This window comes from Nothobranchius furzeri, chromosome 13 (genome assembly GCF_043380555.1).
Source record: "Nothobranchius furzeri strain GRZ-AD chromosome 13, NfurGRZ-RIMD1, whole genome shotgun sequence".
NCBI lineage: Eukaryota > Metazoa > Chordata > Actinopteri > Cyprinodontiformes > Nothobranchiidae > Nothobranchius > Nothobranchius furzeri.
The window spans coordinates 22,786,029-22,809,990 of record NC_091753.1 but is presented as its reverse complement, the minus strand read 5'-3'; the positions used below and the strand labels follow the sequence as shown (position 1 = coordinate 22,809,990).

The window sequence follows — 23,962 nt, the reverse complement described above, 5'->3', positions numbered from 1 at the left end:
GTTTCCTTAGTTTCGTTCTCGCTGCTAAGAGCTTTGCTCTCACTACCAGATTTGCACTTACACTTTCTGGCTTTCTCCTTTGCAATCCCTGAGTTTTTGGTTGCAATTCTGACACAACCCTTTCGGGTGGGTGGGACTTCCGAGAAGTCCTCTCCCACAGGACAGTTGTTTCTCTTGAGTGACAGTTCAGTGACCCGGAAGTGATGTAGCCTCCAAGACATTTTTCCCACCTGGTCAACAACATGAATTTTGAGCCCCAAACACATTATTTCTGCTGTCTGTGGTGTCTACTGAGGATCTAAAGTGAGTATTGATAATATATTTTATCTTTTCTTAGTTAATCTGTAAGTTAAGCCACTTTTTAAGTTGGTTTTAACCAGACGTTAGCTCACTAGCTAGCTGCTAAGCAAGTCATTGTGCTAGCCTCAGGACAATGGTCTATTGTTCCAGAGAGACGTATTAAAAATTCATCTTAACATATTCATCACTGGTTTCATGGAATTAATTATTGCAGTTTATGTTAATAAGTTTGCTAATTTTTCAGGAACCTATGGAACATCAGAGACTTTGCAGCTACTGGAGGTAACCTGTGTACTGCTAACTTGCTACAGAGGAAGCAGCAGAAAGCTGAGCTAACAGGCTGTTTTGCAGATAAATACTCTTTTAGTGGAACTGCAGGATTTTTATGGTATAACTCAGACAGAATCTACATGAGCTATTGTGGGAAGACATTTAAACTAAATTTACATACAGATACATGTATTTTTTATTCCATGTTACTTGGACAGGCTAAACAAGTTCATAGTTCTACCAGCTCCTTTTTCAGTGAAACGAATGGATTATATGATGTAACTCTGACTGAATAATTATCTAAGTGAGTATGTTTGATAATAAATTTCTTTCCAGTAGGGCTGCAACTAATGATTATTTTCATAATCGATTAATCTGTCGATTATTTTTTCGATTAATCGGTTTGTTATTGTTTAGCTATTTAACCTATACAAGTGATGAATACATTTCAGTTTAGAAAAAGAAAAACATAAGAGAATTGTGCAGTTGACTGCAATCTATTTTATTGCACATGAACACAATCAGCGGTGTAAAATGAGCTAAACAGTACAAAATATCAGTCCAGAATAATTTTTTGGCATCAAAATATAAGAGGTAAATTCCATAAAAAATAATGTAGAATCTAGAATAGAGTTTGTAAGTGGTATGCATTGCTGGGGGATGAGTGTCTTGTTCCCCATGTAGTTGTCCGTCGTTGCTTGTTTTTTTCTGCATAAGAAACACAAATAGACTGAAATAAGTACACATATAAAATAAAGCAGCACACACACTACAACACTAAATCAATATTACATTATTTATTATTATTATTTATTAATTAACAATATACAGTGATAATTTATTTTGACAAAAATGTGTTGTGAGGCGTTTTACAGCGTTAGATGTGAGGCGTTTTACAGCGTTAGACAGTAAAACAGCCTTTTAATAGTAAAAAAAAATGACTTTCTGAATTTCTCCTGTATTTAAAAATTGAAAGCGTACAACTCTGCCGCGTTATATTCACCTGGACACAGCTCGTCTGTATATTTTTCTCCGCGGAGTTGTCCTTTTTTGAATGAGGGACAGTTATGGGTTTGTGCCGTTTTTCTCTTAACGAGAACATTCTTATAAACACACATGCTAAATTTGGCAAGCGCATGATACACAACACGGAGGAGATTCACGATTGCATTTGGTCAATCAGAAGTAGAACACCGTAGACTGACGCGGCAAAAAAACATGTTTAACATCCACTATAATGAACTCAGCTCCCAAATTTGATCTGCGTTAGCTTGTTTATTTTCTGTTACTTACCGGATTTACCGGACTTTCCTCTGCTGCATCAGCCCCCACATGTTTTCGTGTCAAATGTTCACTTAGAGACGTCGTGCTTCCATGCCATGCTAGATGGTTTTTGCATATTTTGCAGGTTAACCGTCTTTTCATGGCATCTAGAGTGAAGTGCTCCCATACTCGTGAGGTTTTTGTCCGGGGTTTCTCTTCAGTTTTGTCGCTTCTATTTTTCTTCCGTATTTCTTCTTGTTCTGCCATCTCTCACAGCAAGATGCGCGTCAGTAACGTGTTACGTCGTGAAAACCGAGGGCACTTATTGGCTCGTTTCTTCTTCTACGGCTCCACTGGTAGGTCAGTGGCCTGTTACTGCCACACACTGGCGGCAAATTTAACAGGTTGTAACCGATGTCAGATTGTGGTAAAAAATAGACTTTATGCGTTAAAATATGATTATTAAACAACTAATCGATGACTAAAAAAGTTGTTAACTATTTTAATAATCGATTATAATCGATTAAATCGATTAGTTGTTTCAGCTCTACTTTCCAGTATACAGATCTGACATTTTTTGTCAGAACAGGACAAATCAGATTCAATGTGCTTTCTGTCACGTGTTCTGTATTCTCCATCAAAAGAATGTTAACCAGGACAGATAATCAATAATGAGTTAAATACATGCTTTTAATTAATTTTTACATAAAATCTATGTTTTTGTCTAAAAGCTTTTTTTTATTATTTATTCTTTTCTTTCTTTTTAGATTGAAAACTACTGCATTGCTTTACAATGGAAGTGCTACACGGCCACATCCATCAACTGCATCTGGTGAGCTAAGACACACCATAGTGTACACAAAGTACACTGCAGACAAGGGATGTAAGAAAATATCAATATGACAATATATCGCGATATATTTTCCCAGTGATATTGTATCGATATTCTCAAACTGTGTCTCTAAAATATCGATATGGCTATATATCGTGATATTTTTTCCTGAGATATTACATCCATTTTCAAAAGCAGTGTATCTAATTTTTGGAAGAATTTGCATGCAAACATTTGTGTATTTTCTTTTTTTTTTTTTGGTGCACTTTAAATGTCGACCGCTAGTTGGCAGCAGTGTGCATTGGGTTTTGTTTCCACCATTGAAATTTAAATCTCGCTATTATGGTTCAGATAACCCATGTTAAACATGTTAAGTATCAGTTTGGACTGTTTATTGAATATTCCTACAATAAATTCAGTCAAAAATACACATCCCTACTGCAGACCAATCCCACCTCATGCAGTTCATAGGCTGTATAATAAACCCACAGTGATGGTTATAGATAAATATCTGTACTAATGGTAATCTTTTTCCATTGTTTCCAGTTGACAAGCATATGGACCTATTGTTCGAGTCTGTGATGGTGGATGCTCTACCATATCAGGAGTCTGACTGAGTACCTGTGCCTGAACCTCTCTGTGTCTAGTTCAAAAGACCTGAAAGACCTGCTGTAAGCAGGCACAGGTTAAGATTTTAACAGAACCTGTAAGGTGAACAACACAACACAAAATAAATCTTTATTATTATTGTACGCTGTACAGCTAGAATAAACTTGCATGCTCAGAAGCCACGTATGATTATATCGCCTACAGGTTGCCTGATGCTGAACTTCGAGCAGCTGCGTGTGACTGTACTCCCGTGGAACAACCGCCTGTGGGAGGAGTCGTTGTGTTGCTGTCAGGAGTTTGTGTCGGAGTCCTGGGTTTGTGTTCCCTTTAATCTCTTAATTAGCCTTGCTAGTCACCATGGCAGAGCACCATGGAGAGGCTTACCTGAAAACTCTTCTCATGGGGCAGGCACATCCTCACACACCTGTAACCCCATCCTTGAATAAAAGCTGGTAGCTGGTCACTCATCAGTGTTTTAACCCATATCTAGCCCATGACTGCCGTTTTTCAAACTTACGTTCTCATTTTCTATGCAGATCTAAATTCTTTCCTTGAAGCTCCTGATCACACAACCATACTGTCTGTCGGCTTACCCACTACCTTCTGCTCACCCACTTGCAACTCATGCTGTCATTCTCCCAGACTTTTGGTTGTTTCTCCACCATTCTGCCATCTCCTGTCTGCGCTACAACTTCAGACCGTAAGTACCTAAACTTTTCCTTTTGTAAGTCATTCTTTAGTCATTACTAACACTCAATTTTACCTCAGGGCCTTCTGATCTTTAAACATTAAAACCTGTGGCTCCATCTCTGTGGCGTTTCTCAGTCTCTGTAAGCTACCTGCACAGTCTAAGAAAACCCTGACCTGTTGCCTCTTACTAACCTCTGCTCTTCCTCGCAGAAGCTTCTGGTTCCTGATCTCCAGCTGTTACCTCTTCAGTCATCCGTCAAACATTTTAATAAACTGTTTTTAGCTCAATTGTCTCCTGAGTTTCTCTGCACGAAGGTCAGGTTATTGCAAAAATCCTGACATTAGCAATTATTTTGCACCACTCTGTTAAACAGCTGACATTAATTTCAAGTGTATCTTTAAAAATACATTGAATGTCAAAGTGAATGAAAGGCATCCATTCAGCTTTCGGTGTCTAATGCAGGATTTTATGGACAGGCACCAAAACAGGAAATTTATAAATTGAGATTTATTTACTAAATCAGGTAAACCATAATAAAATACTAATGTTTAAAAGTCCAGAGGAGGGAGGAAGGCTTTATAGCAGGGGTATTCAATTCTAGTCCTGGATGGCTGGTATCCAGCACCTTTTAGTTGTTTCTCTGCTCCAACACACTTGAATCAGTGGTTGAATTACCTGTGCAGCAGCTCTGCAGAAGCCTGTTAATTATCTGCTGACTGAAATCAGGTGTATTGAAACAGAGTTGAAACTAAAACGTGCTGGATACCGGCCCTCCAGGCCCAGAAGTAAATACCCCTGCTTTATAGGCACAGAGAACTCCCATCAGGATCCTGGAGACGGCACAAGGAGATGACGACATGAGTGTGCCCTCCCAGATCACACCAACACCACCTGATCACACGGAGGCATGTGTCTGTAAGAAAGAAAAACTGGTGATGTATGAGATCTAAACAAAAACTACGAACAAAATCAATTTTACAGTTGTTTAACCTGCTGAGCACTGTCTCCCCAAAGAGCAGCACAAAGGTGCAACTGGCTCAGAACCAGGGTGCTCCGTTATGCAGGTGGTCACCTCCTCCTGCTGACACCCGAGGATTGCCTACAACAAAGGGAAATCTGATATCAATAAGGAAATAATTAAATCAGAGCTAAAAGTTAAATTTTAGTGTGACGTTTGAGATTGTGTGAAATAAATGGACATGATTTTTTATTTTGGGGTCAGTACCTTGGGCGTTTCTCTGTAGCAACATTTTGTCTGGCTGACAATGAAGTAGAAAAGTCACCAGTTGAGGCAGAGTTAGACTATATTACTCCAGCTAAGCTAAATGTAGCTAAACTAGACACTAGTCACCAGACTATAGTTACTGTAGATTTTATTAGATTTAATGAAGGCATCAGCTGTGACATAGAATTGGTGTGTGTTTATGTATGTGTTAGGTGTGACAGAAAAAGAAGAGGGTTGCGATTATTTTGATGCTTGTAAAATAAAAATGCTTGTGGTGCATTACCTAGATCAGTGCTTCCCAACTATCCCTAACCAGTACCTCACAAAATATATCATTTTGTTTTATCCATTGTTTACAATTAGTGTCCCACTTCCTCAAGCGCTTATGTGACATCTGTTTCACTTCAGAGATGTAAAAGTGGTATCAAATGTACTGTTCATACAAACTTAAGTAATAAAAACATCAGATATGGATCTGATTTAGGGTGACAGAAAGCACATTGAATCTGATTTGTCCTGTTCTGACAAATGTCAGATCGGTATACTGGTAAGAAATTTATTATCAAACATGCTCACTTAGATAATTATTCAGTCAGAGTTACATCATATAATCCATTCGTTTCACTGAAAAAGGAGCAGGCAGAACTATGAACTTGTTTAGCCCGTCCAAGTAACATGGAATAAAAAATACATGTATCTGTATGTAAATGTAGTTTAAATGTCTTCCCACAATAGCTCATGTCGATTCTGGGGTGTCAAATTAATTAGTCAAAATAAAGTAGGGACCTCTGAATAAATATACATTTCATAAGACTAAAAGAATGTTTGTTTAATGTCTTAAATGAGAAAAAATACTACAAAGTAAAGTACTTGTGATTTTTAAACTTTTTTTTAATTCAATTTTGAAACTTTTTTGTGGCCCTGACAGCTGTGGGCCCTTAGAATCTTCCTAATCTTTCACCACTTTACAGCGCCCCTGCACACACACACACACACACACACACACACACACACACACACACACACACACACACACACACACACACACACACACACAGTACACTTACAAGGCATTCATTCTAGAGAACACACATGTATTGATTGAACAACTATTCCACACCTTTAATGAAAAACATATTTCCTAACGTGCAAAAAGATAAATTAACCCCAACTCAGCAGTCAGACTGTATTAATATAATAATAATAAGCCACGCCCCCTGCTGAAGGCTCGTGCCACCCTGAGAGACCACCTCTCCGCCCCTGGACTAAGGACCGTGTGGAACGCCCCTTCCCCTCCCAGAACCAATAGGATTGGATTTGGAAACAGGCGTTTTTGCGACGCACCTCTGCTCCGAACTTCGACCCAGTGGTAATCTGTGGTTCTGTCTGAGTTTTTAAGAGATGGCTCTCCGTCTGTTGGAAGTTTTGTTTTTCTTTTATTTTTTCTCCCACATCCCGATAACATTATTTATTGATCTCCAGGCCCTCCTACCGGGACACGTGTACCCCGAGCTGGTAAGTGGCTTCTGCCCGCAGGACTAACCCTGATCCCGGTTAGTGCGTGATGTGCTGCCGCTGTGCTCCTGCAGCTGCGGGATCTCCTCCGGTGGTATGCTGAGGAGTTCAAGGATCCTATGGTTGTGGACCCCCCTGAGTGGTTCCGGTCGTTTATTTACTGTGAGGCGCTCCTGCAGACGCCCTTCTTCCCAGTTGCAGCTTACGCCTTCCTCAAAGGTGAGTAAACGCAAACCTCAGATCAGAGACAGACAGCAGGTGTTCACACTAGTACATATAATAATAAATGCTGTTTTTGTCAGCATGCAATCAAACTGTTTATTATGCATTTCTGTTTTATATCTGTGGCTTTTGTGTGTGGTGGACTTTTTCTCCATGAAAATAGAATGTTAAAAGCTATGGGGTGCCATTTGTAAAGTCAAACAGTCATAATCTAACAGCAATATTTTTGGTTATTTAGCATATCATAAGAGAAAGAATTGGGAGTTTACTTTTTCGAAGTCATATTTTCACCATGTTATTCATACATTTATAAATGTTAAAGTTTCCAAATAAATATTTAGTTAGCAAGCTAAATATTTAATTTACAGTTAAATATTTATTTTGCAAACTAAATATTTAGGTCTGATCTAAATATTTAGTTTGTAAAATAAATATTTAATTTACTAATTAAATATTTATTTTGGAACTAAATATTTATTTTGGAAACTTTAACATTTATAAATGTATGAATAACATGGTGAAAATATGACTTCGAAAAAGTGAACTCCCAATTTTTTCTCTTATGATATGCTAAATAACCAAAAACATTGCTGTTAGATTATGACTGTTTGACTTTACAAATGGCACCCCATAAAAAGCGCCCAATATTAATCATCAATCCTGGGATTTTACTCAAACGTTACTGGAGATGTCTAGTTTTAGTACAGATACTGATGATTAAGTTTTATCTGAAAGAAATGTGAATGTTTATAAATGGGTAAACCTGATCTCCACATGGAGAATCTGTTGCTGCTTGCATGGATTACTTCGTAGTGATGGTGAGTTTTCTAGAGGGAATAATGTTGGATATTTTGTTTCAGTTTAACAGTGTGAAATCTTAATAAAGTTAGATATTTGGGTTTAAGATGCTGATCATCATCTGTTACGGTAATCCTGACACCCTCACTCCCTCCAGTGAGGTCAGATTCATCTTTAGGTATAAAAGGAAAGACACTTAATACTCGTGTCAATATCTGGTTTTAAGGTAAGTTCAATACAATATATGAGATTTCATATTTTTAATATATTTTAAATGCAGAAATGCTTTGTGAGACAGTGGATTTGTGCTCTTTAGGAACTCAGGAGGCAAGAAGCAGCCACTTGTGTCCAGGAGTCTCAGTTAGCAGGGTAAAGGTCAGAGTTCATGAGAGGGCAATTACAAAGTAAAGCTGATGGTTCCCCAGCAGCATGCTGGTCGTCATGTTTGTTTTCTTCTTCTACTGCTACTAATGGACTGGTGCGTTACCACCAACAACCACTGCCCTCTCCAGAGTTTGGGGCATCAGCCTGCAGCTTAGATGGATCATTGTGTCTGTGATCCATCATCAGTCTTCACCTTCATCCTGTGTCGGCTTAAAACAACATGGTTGCTCAGTTTAAGTTGCTAATGTGACATCTGACTGAGGAATTCTGGAATGATGCGGATATTGCTACCCATTATGCACAGCAGTATGACTGGAGCATAAACAGCTAATCCCATCAGTGAGCGGTCAGGTGGAGAGATAATAGTTTATGTTACGTATCAGTTCAGAGCACCAGGTCTTTATGCCTCCTTAGCACCCATTTCCATGGTAACTGGCATTGCTCAGACCAGTCTCCTGATCAATCTTGTCTTCCAGGTGACTGTAAGTGGATCCGGATTCCTGCCATTGTGTATTCCACACATGTAGCCACCACACTTGTTCCCATCCTTTCCCACATCCTCTTCCATCAGTTCCCTGTCGAACCCCATCCGGGTCCCCAAACCCCACAGGAGCGCTGGCTACTGGTCTCAATCTACGCACCGTACCTGCTGGTGCCTGTGCTGCTGCTCCTCACCATGCTGCTGTCCCCCGCCTACAACTCCAGCTCCAAGCCTGGAAACTCCTCAGCCAAAACCAAGAAGAGCAAATGAAGCAATACCAGATCTGAACTGTGTGATTTGATTTTAACTGACAGCATCCCAACAACTCTGAGAACACATGTTGAATGAGAAAGATGTATTTGTGTGTGTGTGTGTGTGTGTGTGTGCGCGCGCGTGTGTGTGCGCGCGCGTGTGTGTGTGTGTGTGTGTGTGTGTGTGTGTGTGTGTGTGTGTGTGTGTGTGTGTGTGTGTGTGTGTGTGTGTGTGTGTGTGTGTTTGAGTGCATGCGTGCATGCATGTGTGTCAGAACTGCTGCTGGTAAATAAGACAAGTTGACGAGCTACAGGTGAAACTGGAAAACATATGTTTAAAACATATAGATTATGATGTAAAAGTCCACTTATGTCACTCATCTTAGACTGAGAGACCATCTAAAGGCTCAGGAATCCTCTGTAGCTGTTGTAGATTCATTAGCTGATTAGAGTGTGACACATTGAGTCTAGAATATTGAACCTTTTCTCAATATTCAAATGATGTGATATTCTGAATGAAGGGTTTTCATAAACTGTGATCATTATCATCAGAATTATAACAAATAATGATTCAAATATGTAGCCTAGAATCTAGATCGTCATTTGTCAAAGCAAAATGTGCTTGACGTTTCCTACATATTCATGTATAGGATGGCTTTGCCAAGCTATGAAATATCTGGCTTTGCATTGAATGAGTCTGTCCCATATTAGTTTCACCTTTTAAGTTGAATTACTGACATAAAAGAACTTTTGCACCAGTTTCACCTGTAATTATTATTTTAAATGAAACCAGTTTGGGTATGTTGGCTTACTTTAATATACATTTCGGAGGGAGCAAGTTCAACCTTACTGCTATAAACTGAATGAACAGACTGACGAGTCATCAGGAGCCGCTGATCAGATTATTCATTTATAACTTTGAGTTCTTCCATAAAAGCAGGAGTATTCTGGAGTATACAGGTCCCTGTTAACAAAAACAATCCTGAATGAACCACAAAACTTCTGTTAGACACGTGACCAAAGTTGATGTGTTTACTCATAATGCACAGCTCCATGTTAAATCAAACAGCTTATCCAGTACAAACTGCGAACCCCAGCTGTCTGCACAGTGGTAGGGGGCTGATGGTTTGGGCTGCTTCTGCAGGCACCCGTCAGACATTACGTCTACTCTGGATGAAGTAAATCTACAACAAATGTAAGTAAATACATTTTCAATCTGCCTTTATCTGTCCCAGAATATGCTAATGAGCTGTTTGCTGATTGGCTGGTTTAAACCAGAAGGCCGCAGACACTGGAGTCTGCAGCTTGGAGGAGGAGGGGCTCCACACATTGTGACATTTTTATGAAAGATTTCTCAGAAAACAAGTTTTACTCTGGCATTTTTAAACTTTCTAATTTACATAAAAAGTAGGTCACGCACGGCTTTGATGTTTTGGCATGCTACTTTTTACCACCCAAGATGTCTTTATTCACAAACAACAAGAAAATATTGGTTTTGATTCTTTGTCCCCTTTAACCCTCTGGAGGCAGGCGGTGCAGATTTGCAACGTTAAAACCTACCTACCTGGTTACTCCACATACGTATTTCATGAGCATTTTTTAAATTCAGAAGTACCCCTGAAGGACTTAGTTGTTCGTCCTTTTATCAAAACTTATTTTGAGCCTGAGAGGGTTAACCTGCCTGCCGTGGAGGTAAAAGATGTTGCTTTAAAGTGGTGGTGCCCAACTCTGGTCCTGCATGTTTTATTTATTTCCCTGTCCCAGCACCTGATTGAATAATTAAATCGTCTTTTCAGTTGGTCATCAAGCACCGAGGAAGCATGTTAATCATCACAGATTAAAATTAGTTGTGTTGAAGAAGATACACCTCTAAAATATGCAGGGGACCCTCAAGGACCGGGACTGGACACCCTCTACTTTCAAGTCTCATGGGAAAATTGTTCTGTGATAAAAAATTGTAGATGCAAGCCATGAAATTGGAGAAAGTAATTTTGAATGAGCCAAGAAATGTGACAGGATTAAAAGATTTCTGCAGCAATTCTGATGCATCTGCTTTTATTTCCTGACTGCACACACTCACCAGAGACAGCAGCTACCTTTACCTGTGGGACCAGAACGTCTGACTTACCGAAGAACACTTAATTCATGTCCTGGTCCTCGGGGGCCAGCATCCTGCAGGTCTTGCAATGCCTTTTACACACACTGACCCTTTACAACCACAGGCTTCAGATTATTTATTTTTTTCCTTAATAGTTTGAAACATGTGCACCAGTTTTATTCAACTTTATAATCATGTGTTGGTCAATCACAGAAAAAATAAAACATTTAAGTTTGTGGTTGTATGGTGTCAATCTATGTAGTTCAATTCAAAGGGTATGAGTACTTGAGCACCACACTGTAGATGTTTCTCTGCTCCAACTCTCCTGGTCTTAATTAGTTTGTTAGTAACATGCTTCTGAAGAATTCCAGAACTTCCTAAACAAGCGTGGTGGAGCAGGGAAACAAGTTAAATATGCAGGATGGTGGTCATCTAGGCCCTCAGTTAAACTCATGAGCCACAGATACAGATAAAGTTCTAAAAGAAGTTAAAAGAAAACTTTTAACTCTTTAATTTCCGCACAAATAAAAACTGAGCAGTGTGGATCGGGTGGCAGACAGAGGCGGGAGCCTTGGCGGTCCGATCCCCGGACAAGGAAACTGGTTGTTGGGACATGGAACGTCACCTCGCTGGCGGGGAAGGAGCAGGAACTTGTGGCAGAGGTTAAGTGGTACCGGCTAGATATAGTTGGACTCACCTCGACATATAGCATTGGCTCTGGAACCCAAGTCCTTGAGAGGGGTTGGACACTCTCTTTTGCTGGAGTTGCTCCGGGTGAGAGGTGGAGGGCTGGGGTTGGCTTTTTGTTAGCCCCAAGACACTCTGTCCGTGTGTTGGGGTTTACCCCGGGGGACGAGAGGGTAGCTTCCCTGTGCCTTCGGGTCGAGGAACGGGTCCTGACTGTTGTTTGTGCTTATGCGCCAAATATCAGTTCAGAGTACCCACCCTTTTTGGAGTTCCTGGGACGAGTGCTACATGGTGCTCCATCAGGGGACTCCATTGTCCTGCTGGGGGACTTCAATGCTCATGTGGGCAATGACAGCATGACCTGGAGGGGTGTGATTGGGAGGAACAGCCCGCCTGATATGAACTTGAGTGGTGTTTTGTTATTGGACTTCTGTGCAAGCCGCAGTTTGGCCATAACGAACACTATGTTCGAACATAAGGATGCCCATCGGTACACTTGGTACCAGGGCAGCCTAGGTCGCAGGTCGATGATAGACTTTGTAGTCGTATCATCTTACCTGCGGCCGTATGTTTTGGACACCCGAGTGAAGAGAGGAGCAGAGCTGTCAACTGATCACCACCTGATGGTGAGTTGGATCAGATGGCAGGGGAAGATGCCGCGTAGACCAGGCAGACCCAAACGCATAGTGAGGGTCTGCTGGGAACGCTTGGCAGAAGAACCTGTCAAGACGGTCTTCAACTCCCTCCTCCAGCAGAGCTTTGACCGTGTCCCGAGAGCAGTGGGGGACATCGACTCCGAGTGGGCCTTGTTCCACTCTGCAATTGTTGAGGCAGCTGTTGCTAGCTGTGGTCGTAAGGTGGCCGGTGCCAGTCGTGGTGGCAACCACCGTACCCGCTGGTGGACACCAGAGGTTCGGGGAGCCATCAGGCTGAAGAAGGAGGCCTACAGGGCGTGGCTGGTCTGTGGGTCTCCGGAGGCAGCAGACTGGTACCGGATAGCCAAGCGGGGTGCAGCAGTGGCAGTTGCTGAGGCAAAATCTCAGGCATGGGAGGAGTTTGGTGAGGCCATGGAGAAAGACGATCGATCAGTGCCAAAGAGGTTCTGGCAAACTGTCCGGCGCCTCAGGAGAGGGAGGCAGCAACTCGCTCACACTGTTTACAGTGGGGATGGGGAGCTGCTGACGTCAACTGGGGCTATAGTCGGGCGGTGGAAGGAATACTTTGAGGAGCTCCTCAATCTCACCTATGCGCATTCTGAGGAGGAGCCAGAGCCGGGAGACCTGGGGATGGACTGTCCGATCTCTGGGGCAGAAGTTGCTGAGGTAGTCAAACAACTACACAGCGGTGGAGCCCGTGGGTGGATGAGATTCGTCCTGTGTATCTCAAGGCTATGGATGTGGTAGGGCTGTCGTGGTTGACACGTCTCTGCAACATTGCGTGGTCATCAGGGGCAGTTCCTGTGGAGTGACAGACCGGGGTGGTGGTCCCCATCTTTAAGAAGGGTCACCGGAGGGTGTGTTCCAACTATAGGGGGATCACACTCCTCAGCCTCCCTGGAAAAGTCTACTCCAAGGTACTGGAGAGGAGGGTTTGATTGATAGTTGAATCTCAGATTGAGGAGGAGCAATGTGGTTTTCGTCCTGGCTATGGAACTGTGGACCAGCTTTATACCCTTGTAAGGGTGATGGAGGGGGCATGGGAGTTTGCCCAACCAATCCACATGTGCTTTGTGGATTCGGAGAAGGCTTATGGCCGTGTCCCCAGGGGCACCCTGTGGGGGACGCTCCAGGAGTATGGGGTGGGTGGCCTTTTGTTAAGGGCCATTCAGTCCCTTTACCAGAGGAGCGTGAGTTTGGTCCGCATAGCCGGTAGTAAGTCGGACCTGTTCCCGGTGAGGGTTGGACTCCGCCAGGGCTGCCCTTTGTCACCGGTTCTGTTCATAACCTTTATGGACAGAATTTCTAGGCGCAGCAGTGGTGTGGAGTGTGTCAAGTTTGATGGCAGGAGAATCTCATCTCTGCTTTTTGCGGATGATGTGGTCCTCCTAGCTTCATCCAGCTCTGTCCTTCAGCTCTTGCTGGGTAGGTTCGCGGCCGAGTGTGAAGCGGCTGGGATGAGGACCAGCACCTCCAAATCTGAGACCATGGTTCTCGACCGGGAAAGGGTGGCTTGCCAACTCCGGGTCGGGAGAGAGGTCCTACCTCAAGTGGAGGAGTTTAAGTATCTTGGTCTTGTTCACGAGTGAGGGTAGTAGGGATCGGGAGATCGATAGGCGGATTGTTGAGCTGATCTGTCGTGGTGAAGAGGGAGCTGAGCCAGAAAGCCAGACTCTCAATTTACCGGTCGATCTATGTCCCAATCCTCACCTATGGTCATGAGCTTTAGGTAATGACTGAAAGAACGAGATCGCGAATACAAGCGGCTGAAAAGAGTTTCCTCCGTAGGGCGGCCGGGCTCAGCCTTAGAGATAGGGTGAGGAGCTCTGACATTCGGGAGGGACTCGGAGTAGAACCGCTGCTCCTCCGGATCGAAAGGAGTCAGTTGAGGTGGTTTGGTTATCTGGTCAGGATGCCTCCTGAACGCCTCCCCGGGGAGGTGTTTCGGGCAGGTTCTGCCGGCAGGAGGCCCCCAGGTCGACCCAGGACACGTCGGAGAGGTTACATCTCCAAGCTGGTCCAGGAACGCCTTAGGGTCCTGCCGGAGGAACTGGTGGAGTTGGCTGGGGAGAGGGCGGTCTGGAGCTCCCTAGTTGGGATGCTGCCCCCGCGACCCGGACCCGGATAAGCGGAGGAAGACGACGACGACAAAGAAAAACTGTAAGTCTGTTTCCTGCTGATCCAGACTAGTTTAAAGTCTGGGTGGAGGAGAAACGAGTTGAAACTTTTACCAAGTACTGCTTTTTCCCTCAACATGAACCTTTTGGGGCTGTGTTGGCTGACGTGGCTCTGCAATATTGCGTGGAAATTGGGGGCAGTCCCTCTGGACTGGCAGATCGGGGTGGTGGTCCCCTTATTTAAAAAAGGGGACCGCAGGGTGTGTTCCAACTACAGGGCGATCACACTCCTGAGCCTTCCTGGTAAGGTCTATTCAGGGGTTTTGGAGAGGAGGGTCCATCGGATTGATGAACCTCAGATTCAGGAGGAGCAATGTGGTTTTCATCCTGGCCATGGAACACTGGACCAGCTCTATACCCTTAGAGGGATCTTAGAGGGTGCGTGGAAATTTGACCAACCAGTCTACATGTGTTTTTTGGATTTGGAGAAGGCGTTTGACCGCTTGTTTCTCCGCTCTGGTCGAGGCGCACCTCGCAGTTTTTCTTTTAACCACTTGGTGTCCTCCATTTCCTCTCTGCCTTTTCTCTGCTCTTTTGCTCTACACCCCCCTCCCCCTTGCTGTTTGTGTGTGTTTGTCCACGTGTGTGTGAACCTATGGTGTGAACCAGTCGTTAATAGCTGGCCTACAACTTTCTTCCTCTCTGTCCTGTTTGCTCCGGTTGAAAGACACCCAAAACCACACCCCCTTCACGAGGTGTGTGTGTGTGTGTGTGTGTGTGGTTTTTATGCAGTGTCTGTTTACGAACACATTTGACTATCGCAAAATTGTATTTTGAAATGCTTTATTTTGTTAAATTTACCGGCCTGCCTCTCATGTCTAGGTTTGACTTCCTACCAGAATTGACGCGATTCACCCGCGGCTCACAAAAAATATAGAGCAGATGCCGAAACAATTGCTGCACGGCGCGCGGCGCTTTGCGGTGCTTCGGCGGCCCATATGGTCTTTAGAATAGGATAACAAGGGCGCCGAATGAAGGCGGTCCCCGTTTTGCGGCGCTTCGGCAGCCGGTGTGTCCCTGGCGTCAGAGATAGGGTTAGAAGCTCAGTCATTCGGGAGGAGCTCAGAGCAGACCTGCTGCTCCTCCACATCGGGAGGAGCCAGTTGAGGTGGCTCGGGCATCCGGTCAATATCCCTCCTGGACGCCTCCCTGGTGAGCTTTTCTGGGCACGTCCAACCGGTAGGAGACCTAAAGGTATACCCAGGGTATGGTGGAGGGACTGTGTCTCTCATCTGGCTGGGGAACGCCTTGGGATTCCCCAGGAGGATTTGGCCCAAGTGGCTGGGGAGAGGGAAGTGCGGGCCTCTCGCCTTAGGCTACTGCCCCCGCGACCCGACTCCAGATAAGCAGATGAAAATGAATGGATGGATGAACCTTCTTACACCCAGCTGTTTATTGTTCTCTTTAACATTCAATATTTCTGTCTTGATCCAGATTAATGATAAAGATGCAAGAAAACAAGAATTTAGCCACAGTTAACTGAGATATCCTCTTCACCATTATTGTAGAAAATAAAAAAACTATGATGTAGCAGTTTAAAAATAGCTTTAATGTAACTGGTTTTAATTTGGATGAAGCTCTCAGTCCAAGTCTGTGCCAATTCCCAGTAGAATCTGGACAATAAGCTTCACGGGGCAGCAGTATCTCAGGAGGTAGAGCGGGCTGTTATCAGAAGGTCGTAGGATCAATTCCAGCTCCTGCCAGAGAATGCTGCTGTTGTATCCTTGGGCAGGACACTTCACCCACCCTGCCTTTTGGTGGTGGTCGGGGGGATTGGTGGTGTCAGTGCGCCCCAGGGCAGCTGTGGCTACACTGTAGCTCATCACCACGGATTGGTGGATGAATGATTATGTTGTAAAGCACTTTGGGGGTTCTAGACCTCTAGAAGGTGCTTTACCAAATACTGGCCTTTTGTCAAGTGTTCACCAACCACCAAACATCAAATAATAAACAGGAGCTGCATGATTCCATGTGTCAGATGTTATGTGGCTTGGTGGCAGTGGTGCTTCTGTTTTTGTTGGCTAAACAGCACCAGTCTAAATTCCTTCACATGGATGCTCTTATGGGCTGCAGGAGACATGCAGACATTTGATGCAGAACATCAGGTTCCTCTTAAATAACCACAACAAGTTTGATGAGCCGTCATGTAAAGCTCAAAGTGAAAGTTAGTCGTTCAGTTCAAATAGTTCCTTCTTATTTAAAGAACAAGCAGAAGAGATGATGTGGTTTCACACACAGAACATAAGCTTGGTACCTAGGGTATATGGGTACTGGGTAAGACTAACTGCTATCTAGAGCTGGTCTGAGCATAAAGCCAGAACTGGCTCAGACTGGTGTTAGCTCTGATTAGCCGTTAGCTCAAGCTAGCTCCACACCGAGTATGTCAGGAATTATTACTACGTTTTACACAAAGCCTCATTTCAGAATGACGATGCCCCTGCAGCATTCAGCATCTGAAATGGAGTTTCTACTGACAGAGATACATAAAATCTGAGGTCATGCCCGTGTTTCACAGCTTTTTTCTATCTGGCTGCTAGACCAGACATACCTGAAGGGTTAGTCATTCTTCTGAAGCAGAGTTACCAGCGTGGACAGGTTTCAGATGCCACTTTATCTAACAAATGCCTTCAACATTTGATGAACATGCTGATGAATCAGTTTGTACTCACAGAACCAATGTTGTGCAACATTTTGTGCATGCCACAGTTGGTATTGCAGAAGAACCAGAAAAATCTTTGCGTAAGTCAGAGGTCAACAGGTGCCTTTGACCTACTTATTCAGTGCCGTGGAAAAGCTGGTTTTAAAATAAACGCCCAGAAATATCTTTTCCCTTCTAACATTCACTTTTCTAATTTAAGTCTAGTTAGTTGGCTCTCTTATCATCAATGGCAGCAGGTGTGCTAAGTGCTTGTCTCAACACGGGACCAATGAGGAGGGTCTGAATGACGAAATTCAACTAAAGGTCGAGTCATCCAGTGACAGACGGACCTTTGTTTTGTGAGACAGAGTTTCCCTGATCTGATCTCCATGAGCCCTGCTGAGGTTGTTTCTTATGTTGTGTTTGAACAGAGAAGCTGTCCATCTTCTCTCCTTTAGGGTTAAGTTACATGTCGTTCTAGGTGGGGGAGACAACTCTAAAACCTGAAACAACAGTTTGAACATGCTGGGTTTCCTGCACCTGTGGTGTTTTATGATGCTGAATAACGTCAGGCTTTGGTGGAGGATCATAAACAAGTTTATAAAACTTTGGCAGACTTCGTAGTATACGTGTGGTATTTAACAGTGCTTTGACTCGTCTTCCATAACACCTCTTCTCTTCTATAAATCACTTCCCCGCCCAACATCCCACCAAACCTGTGTGACCAGAAGCCAATTCAGAAATTCTCGGCTGGTTATTTTCCATTAAAATCTGTTAGGAACATCTCCTACACCAGGTTTTCATTAGTTACTGACTTATTAAAAACCTTTACCACAGAGCAGACGTCTGGTTGTTTATTACATGTTATTACACATTACACGTGGAGCAGGTGTTTCCTGGTTAAGTCAACATCAATAAGGCTTAGAAAGACCGTCCGTGGCTTCAGATCAGCTCTTCATTTTGTTCTGTTATGATGGACATTGAAACATTTATCCAATCTCACCTCTACATGCCATTTTTCATTTTGATATGAAGATTTCAGTCAGGCAGGATCCGCAGCAATGCCCTGACACCCAAAAATCTGGATTTTTAAAAAACATTTTTACACAAGGCCACAGAGTCTTTCACTGATCTCCCACAGCTTTTTGGCTGCAGCATCATCCTTGGCTTTAGCGAAGAGTTCTCTCACAGTGCAGTTGGAGAAGTAGCGTCCACTGAGCGGCTCGATGCCCTCCTGCAGGGCACAGTGCAGGGTGGTCTGGCATCCCTGGACAGTGTTCTTGAAGAAGAGTACAGTCACGGGCTTCAGAAGTACATGTAAAAGTGAGCTTGTGTTCCTGCCCAGCTCAGAGCTGATGGCACCTGCAAGGTCACAAAGTAGAACCATTAAACTTATGCTTAGCTGGTATAAAAGTAAACGAGCTACAAGTTGGCCCCTTCCTGCCAGATGTATCAGGTCATGTGTGTCCAACATAAATGTGTGACTGGCCTCAGTTGCCTGTGTAATTTTTCTTCAAGTTTTAAACAACCAAGTAAATTTTGTTGCTGCAAATTAACCTAAAAATAAATCGTTTTAAATTTTTTATCTCCAAAAATGTTTCCCCACATTTATCCAGTTTCTGATTCACAAAACACACACACACACACACACACACACACACACACACACACAATTGAGAAAGAATCAACTGCTGGAAACTACTCTGCAACGATTTTGAGAGGCAACTGTTGTGCAAATATTTTGCAGTTCCTGACCCCGAAACTATTACGACGAACTTTCCAAATCTGAACAAACAGAACCAATCCAAAGTTTCCACACAGCTTTCCATTCATAGCACAGAGCAGGTGTGTTGCAGTTCTAGTCTTACGATTCAAACGATCTTTAAACCACACCACCACATAGTAAGTGCACACACATATGGTTCTCACACACACCGAACAGTCTGGACTTTGCTTAAGCACAGTTGCACTACAAAGTCACTAAAATGTGGTTTGCACAACTCTGGACATTATATATATATATATATATATATATATATATATATATATATATATATATATATATATATGTTTTCATTTCCATTTAATACTTGTTCAGCCGCTGTTTTGTACAGATATTTTTATTTCTTTATACATTCTTATACATTTACATACTGTGTATTTTGTTGTACAGTTACTTTATTCTCAACTTCAACTTACATATATTATATCTTATTCATTCGCAGCTAAATTTACCTTTTATTCTAATTTGTATTGTATTGTGTATTTTGTTGTAAAGCTATTCTATTATTCAACTTTAATTGAGATATATTTTACCTTACTCTTTCCCAGTTAAATTTACCCTTCATTTTAATCCGTGGTGTACAGTTTTTTTATTTTCAACTCTTAGGTCACGAGCAGTTGTGTAAGGCATTTCACTGCATTTCGTACTGTGTATGAATGTGTATGTGACAAAAAAAATTTGAATTTGAATTTAAAACCAGAAGCGGAAACTTCACCAAAGACACAATCAACTGAGTCAGCATTGATTTACCAAAAAAGAAAGGAACCTTGTAAAAAGCTACGTCTGCTCCAGCCTCCATAGATGGTAAATAGCACCAAGATTGTGTTTACTAAAGGCTTTGACTAGCTGAACCTCATTAGAGCTTAAAATTAACCATAATAAAAGTTGCTTCTCTGGAGCATACAGGCGTGTGTTAACACAACAGAGAAAAGACATCAGCACTGAACTCAGAGAAGCAGTTGATGTTGTCCATCAATTTGGGAAGGGTCAAAGGTCATTTACAAGCTATCAGAAAGGCTATTCACAATTAGAAAATGTCTGCGGTCTTCCCTGGAGTGGCTGTGCTGGCTCAGCCCGAGCTGGATCCTGTGACAAATCTACAACCAAACAGCTGAAAAGGTTTGAATCAAGGTTCTGCAGTGGTCCAGTCAGAGTCCAGACCAGAACCAGCCTTGCATGATGTGGTAGGACCTGTCTTCATGTCTGCAAATCTCAAAGAACCCAAGTAGTGTTGGAAAAAAAAAACCAGACTCATTTCCACCAGATGTGTGTAGGAAATGGAGAAGATCAAACAGGAGAAGATTAACCTGAAGTTACTCCTACTGAAGGTGGCTTCAGGAAGTCCTCCTCTCTCGTGTGTTTAGAAAGAAATGATGTTGTCTCAACTCTTCCAGGGTAGTTCACACACGGTCCATAGTTGTGGAGAACTCGTGTAAGGGGCTGGGGACCGAACCAATCACCATTTTGATGGTATTCTGACCAGCTGTTCTAAGAGCCTGTCTTTTGCTCTCTGTTCACTTTGAAATGTACTTGGCCAGAAACAGAAAACCTCACAGTGAATCAGTCTGTTTACATCCAGGTGATTAGTACTTACCTGGGTGGAGGGCATAGCAGGTCACCCTGGTTCCCTGCAGTCTCTTGGCCAGCTCATGGTTGAAGAGAACGTTGCACAGCTTACTATCACAGTAAATCTGGAAAACCCGCACAGACGATGTCCCAAGTCCCAGACATTTGTGGGTGTTCAGGCTGTCGAAATCAATTTTTCCAAAGTTGTGTGCCATGGATGAAACATTTACTATCCTGCTGGGTGCGCTCTCCTTCAGTCGCTCCAGCAGCAAGTTAGTTAACAGGAAATGACCAAGATGGTTGACACCAAACATTAGCCCAAATCCATCCTTGGTTCGACCCTGCATGCAGATTCCTGCCATAAAACAAGGAGATACAGCAATCATTGTCTTTAATGAGCTTTATGCCATCTGGCCTCTGCGGAGATGATACGTCTTCACATAAGCAGACAGGATGCAACTGCTACACCTTCTTAATATGGCTGCAAAGATGGCTGCCTAAAACTACAGGAACAGGTTAAGTTCAGGGAACCCCAAAGCAATGGGTTCAGGGTAGCAGAGTTGGAATGCAGCCCATCTTCTCTGGTCATTCACACCAAAACCAAACGGATCAAGTCCTGCAACACACACACACACACACACACGCACGCACGCATGCGCGCGCACACACACACACACACACGTGCACGCATGCACTCACTCACTCTCTCTCCGTCTTGGCTCTGTCTCAGCAGTAGATCACCCTTCTGCCTCAGGCTTTTTGCACCAACAGAAAAACCAGCTCTCCCATTATTCATGTTACCACCATTCCCAGCATAATGCACGTGGTCTTGGTTATTGTAATTATTTAAACACCTAAAAGCCTGTTCCCAGACTGCAGCTAATTTACAGATACAAATATTACAGTCATCGTTTACTCCAGCTGGTTAACAAAACCTGAAGTACTCAGTAAAAAGGTTTTCACCGACAGCTGAGGCGTAAAGGACGGGACATTTTGGATGGAGATGATTTATGGTTTGAGAGGAACAAAAGAGATGTGAAGTTCCAGCTCTGGATCTGATCTCCACACCATCAGGAATGGAATGAAAACTTGTCTGGTGGAACAACAAAGACCTTGAGGATTCAGGGAGTGGTTTTGAGACTAGCTCATATTAATAAAGCTCCCATTACCATTTTAAAACTTTCTATTCTGCACTTTTGTTTTGAATGTCTGAATCTCCTCAGATGAGAACAGAAAAATCTTCAAGAAAGTAAACTTTAGTGTTTTTTCCCTGAACCTACTAGAATAAAGACGATTGAATGGTTTTACCTGCATTGTTGATCAGGAGGTCCAGTCTGGGTTCAGACTTCAGAAAGGTTTCAGCAAAGCTGCGAACTGACTCAAGACTCCCCAGGTCCAGCTGCATGAACACCACCTGATTACTGCCACTCTCCTGCAGCAGACAGTGAGCAACGCCAGGTCAGAGGCATTATACTTCCATCTGAAACGCTGGAGCCTGGAAAACAGCAGGATTTGTATGTACCTATGGACACTCACCCGTCTTATGTCTTCCTGAGCGGCCTCTCCTCTCTGCTTACAACGACAGGCCAGAATGACTCGGGCTCCTCTTCTAGCCAAATTGATGGCTGTGGTCCTCCCGATGCCCGTGTTGCTGCCTGTAGGGATCAATCAATACTCAGAAACAAAAGAGCAAGTCATTATAAAAAGCGTTAAAGCAGAAACACTACTCACCAGTCACAATCACAGTTTTCCCATGCAACTCTGCTTTGCTTGTGCATTTCTTCCCCTTCACCACAATATGATGGTAAATAAAAGCAGCTCCTATAAAAACACCCACAGCCAGGAGAATGATGGACATTGTTCCTGCCTTGAACCTCACAACCAACTGGCTTCACACATCAGTAGTCCCAGAAGTTTCTATTTAGGCTCATCCACCCACTTCCTGTTTGGGTGTGTTTGACTGCAAGGTGGAAAAACAGGAATGCTTCAAGACAGATCATGTAGATCCTGTTGGATCAGTTAGGTCATCTAAGCGATGACTGCATGTGTGTGTGTGTGTGTGTGTGTTAAAGTTAAAGTCCCATAAGTTGTCACACACACTGATATGTGCATGAAATTTGTTCTCCGCATTTGACCCATCCCCTGGGGTAGCGGTGAGCTGCAGACACAGCCGCGCTCGGGAACCAGTTGGTGGTTTAACCCCCCAATCCAACTACTTAATGCTGAGTGAGAAGCAGGGAGGCATTGGGTCCCATTTTTTTCAAAGGCTTTAGTATGACCCGACTGGGAATTGAACCCTGATCTCCCAGTCTCATGGCGGACCGTCTACTGCTAGGCCACTGAGCTGGTGTGTGTGTGTGTGTGTGTGTGTGTGTGTGTGTGTGTTTGAGAAATTGTATTATTTTGTTTTAGAAGCCTTGAAATTAAAAACATCATTTTGTTTACACTGTTTGCAGTAAAGAATATTTGTGACTAGATTCTGAAACTAACACACACACACACACACACACACACACACACACACACACACACACACACACACACACACACACACACACACACACACACACACACACACACAGGATTTGGCTCCAACTTGTGGTGACACCTGAATGGTACAACATGCCTGAGACAACACTAGTAACAGGAACAGGCTTAGCGAATGCCAACTTTCTACTTCTGTTGCATTAATGTATAATCATGTTTAACATGTTAAATGAAAAATAAGACTGGTCTTAATAGGTAAAGGTGATATAATGTCACTGATAGAGAGGCAGAATTACTGATGGGAATACAAGTGCGGGGTCATGAGTGGGTTCAAAGTTGAGTCAGGGCTTGGCACTTGGCTTCTCCCTTCATCACACCACAGTCAGGTGGACCTTCTCTCAGGCTTTTGTAAATCTGTCACAAGATGTAAAAATGTTGTAAATATTTACACATATAGTGTAAGTGAAACAATGTTAGCATTAAATTTTTCTATTATATTTATTTAATTTTATAAATACTTTGAGAACTGTAGGCTACATAAAGTTACGTTTTTAAAAAAGTTTTTATCATACTTAATTTCCAAAAACAAAAGTAGCTTCTGGCTTGTTTTAACTTCCGTCTTATTGGGCCGTTATTATAAACTTCATGTAACATTTATCTTGTATTATTTTTTTACCTGTTGTTTTTGAAAACTGCAATTGCCCCGTCTGCTCCAGCGGACTAGCTCTTGCAGCGGAAGGATATGCTGCTCCAGTCCTCCGCGGAAGGAGCTCTTTAAAAGCGGAATATGGCTGAAGCTGTGTTATTGTCTGAGTCTCATCCCGACGGTCTTTTTCCTGGTCCCAGTTAGTTTGTCGCAGTCCAGTTTGTAGTTAGTGTTTTGTTTAAACTGGGAACCATTACAGAAGGTGACAGTATCGCCAGACCATGGTTAGACCAGTAGAAGGACAGGGACGTTGTCTCTGTGTACAATGGGTGAACATGTAAACCATTGGTCTGAAGCAGAGCTGTGGTGAAGAGGACAAATGG

At 43.1% G+C, this 23,962-nt stretch overlaps 2 protein-coding genes and 2 long non-coding RNA genes across 4 annotated transcripts; 3 read left to right on the top strand and 1 right to left on the bottom strand.

Moving 5' to 3' along the window:
* Positions 1-207: 207 nt before the first annotated feature.
* LOC139062477 (uncharacterized) lies at positions 208-3,301 on the top strand. The gene is made up of 4 exons (XR_011516016.1): positions 208-303; positions 545-582; positions 2,601-2,665; positions 3,212-3,301. It is a non-coding gene; the product is annotated as an uncharacterized lncRNA (long non-coding RNA).
* A 526-nt stretch (positions 3,302-3,827) lies between these two features.
* Positions 3,828-4,252, top strand: LOC107380733 (uncharacterized). The gene is made up of 3 exons (XR_011516017.1): positions 3,828-3,974; positions 4,043-4,104; positions 4,175-4,252. It is a non-coding gene; the product is annotated as an uncharacterized lncRNA (long non-coding RNA).
* A 2,152-nt stretch (positions 4,253-6,404) lies between these two features.
* tmem97 (transmembrane protein 97) lies at positions 6,405-9,100 on the top strand. The gene is made up of 3 exons (XM_015952062.3): positions 6,405-6,705; positions 6,780-6,924; positions 8,586-9,100. Exons 1-3 carry the CDS (start codon positions 6,592-6,594, stop codon positions 8,858-8,860), a joined length of 534 nt encoding a protein of 177 aa, XP_015807548.1. The 5' UTR covers positions 6,405-6,591; the 3' UTR covers positions 8,861-9,100.
* An 8,836-nt stretch (positions 9,101-17,936) lies between these two features.
* LOC107380735 (dehydrogenase/reductase SDR family member 13) lies at positions 17,937-22,356 on the bottom strand. Its single transcript, XM_015952064.3, has 5 exons — positions 22,178-22,356; positions 21,983-22,101; positions 21,755-21,878; positions 20,475-20,801; positions 17,937-18,459 (listed from the first exon to the last, which is right to left on the bottom strand). Exons 1-5 carry the CDS (start codon positions 22,302-22,304, stop codon positions 18,200-18,202), a joined length of 957 nt encoding a protein of 318 aa, XP_015807550.1. The 5' UTR covers positions 22,305-22,356; the 3' UTR covers positions 17,937-18,199.
* Between the last annotated feature and the right edge of the window lie 1,606 nt (positions 22,357-23,962).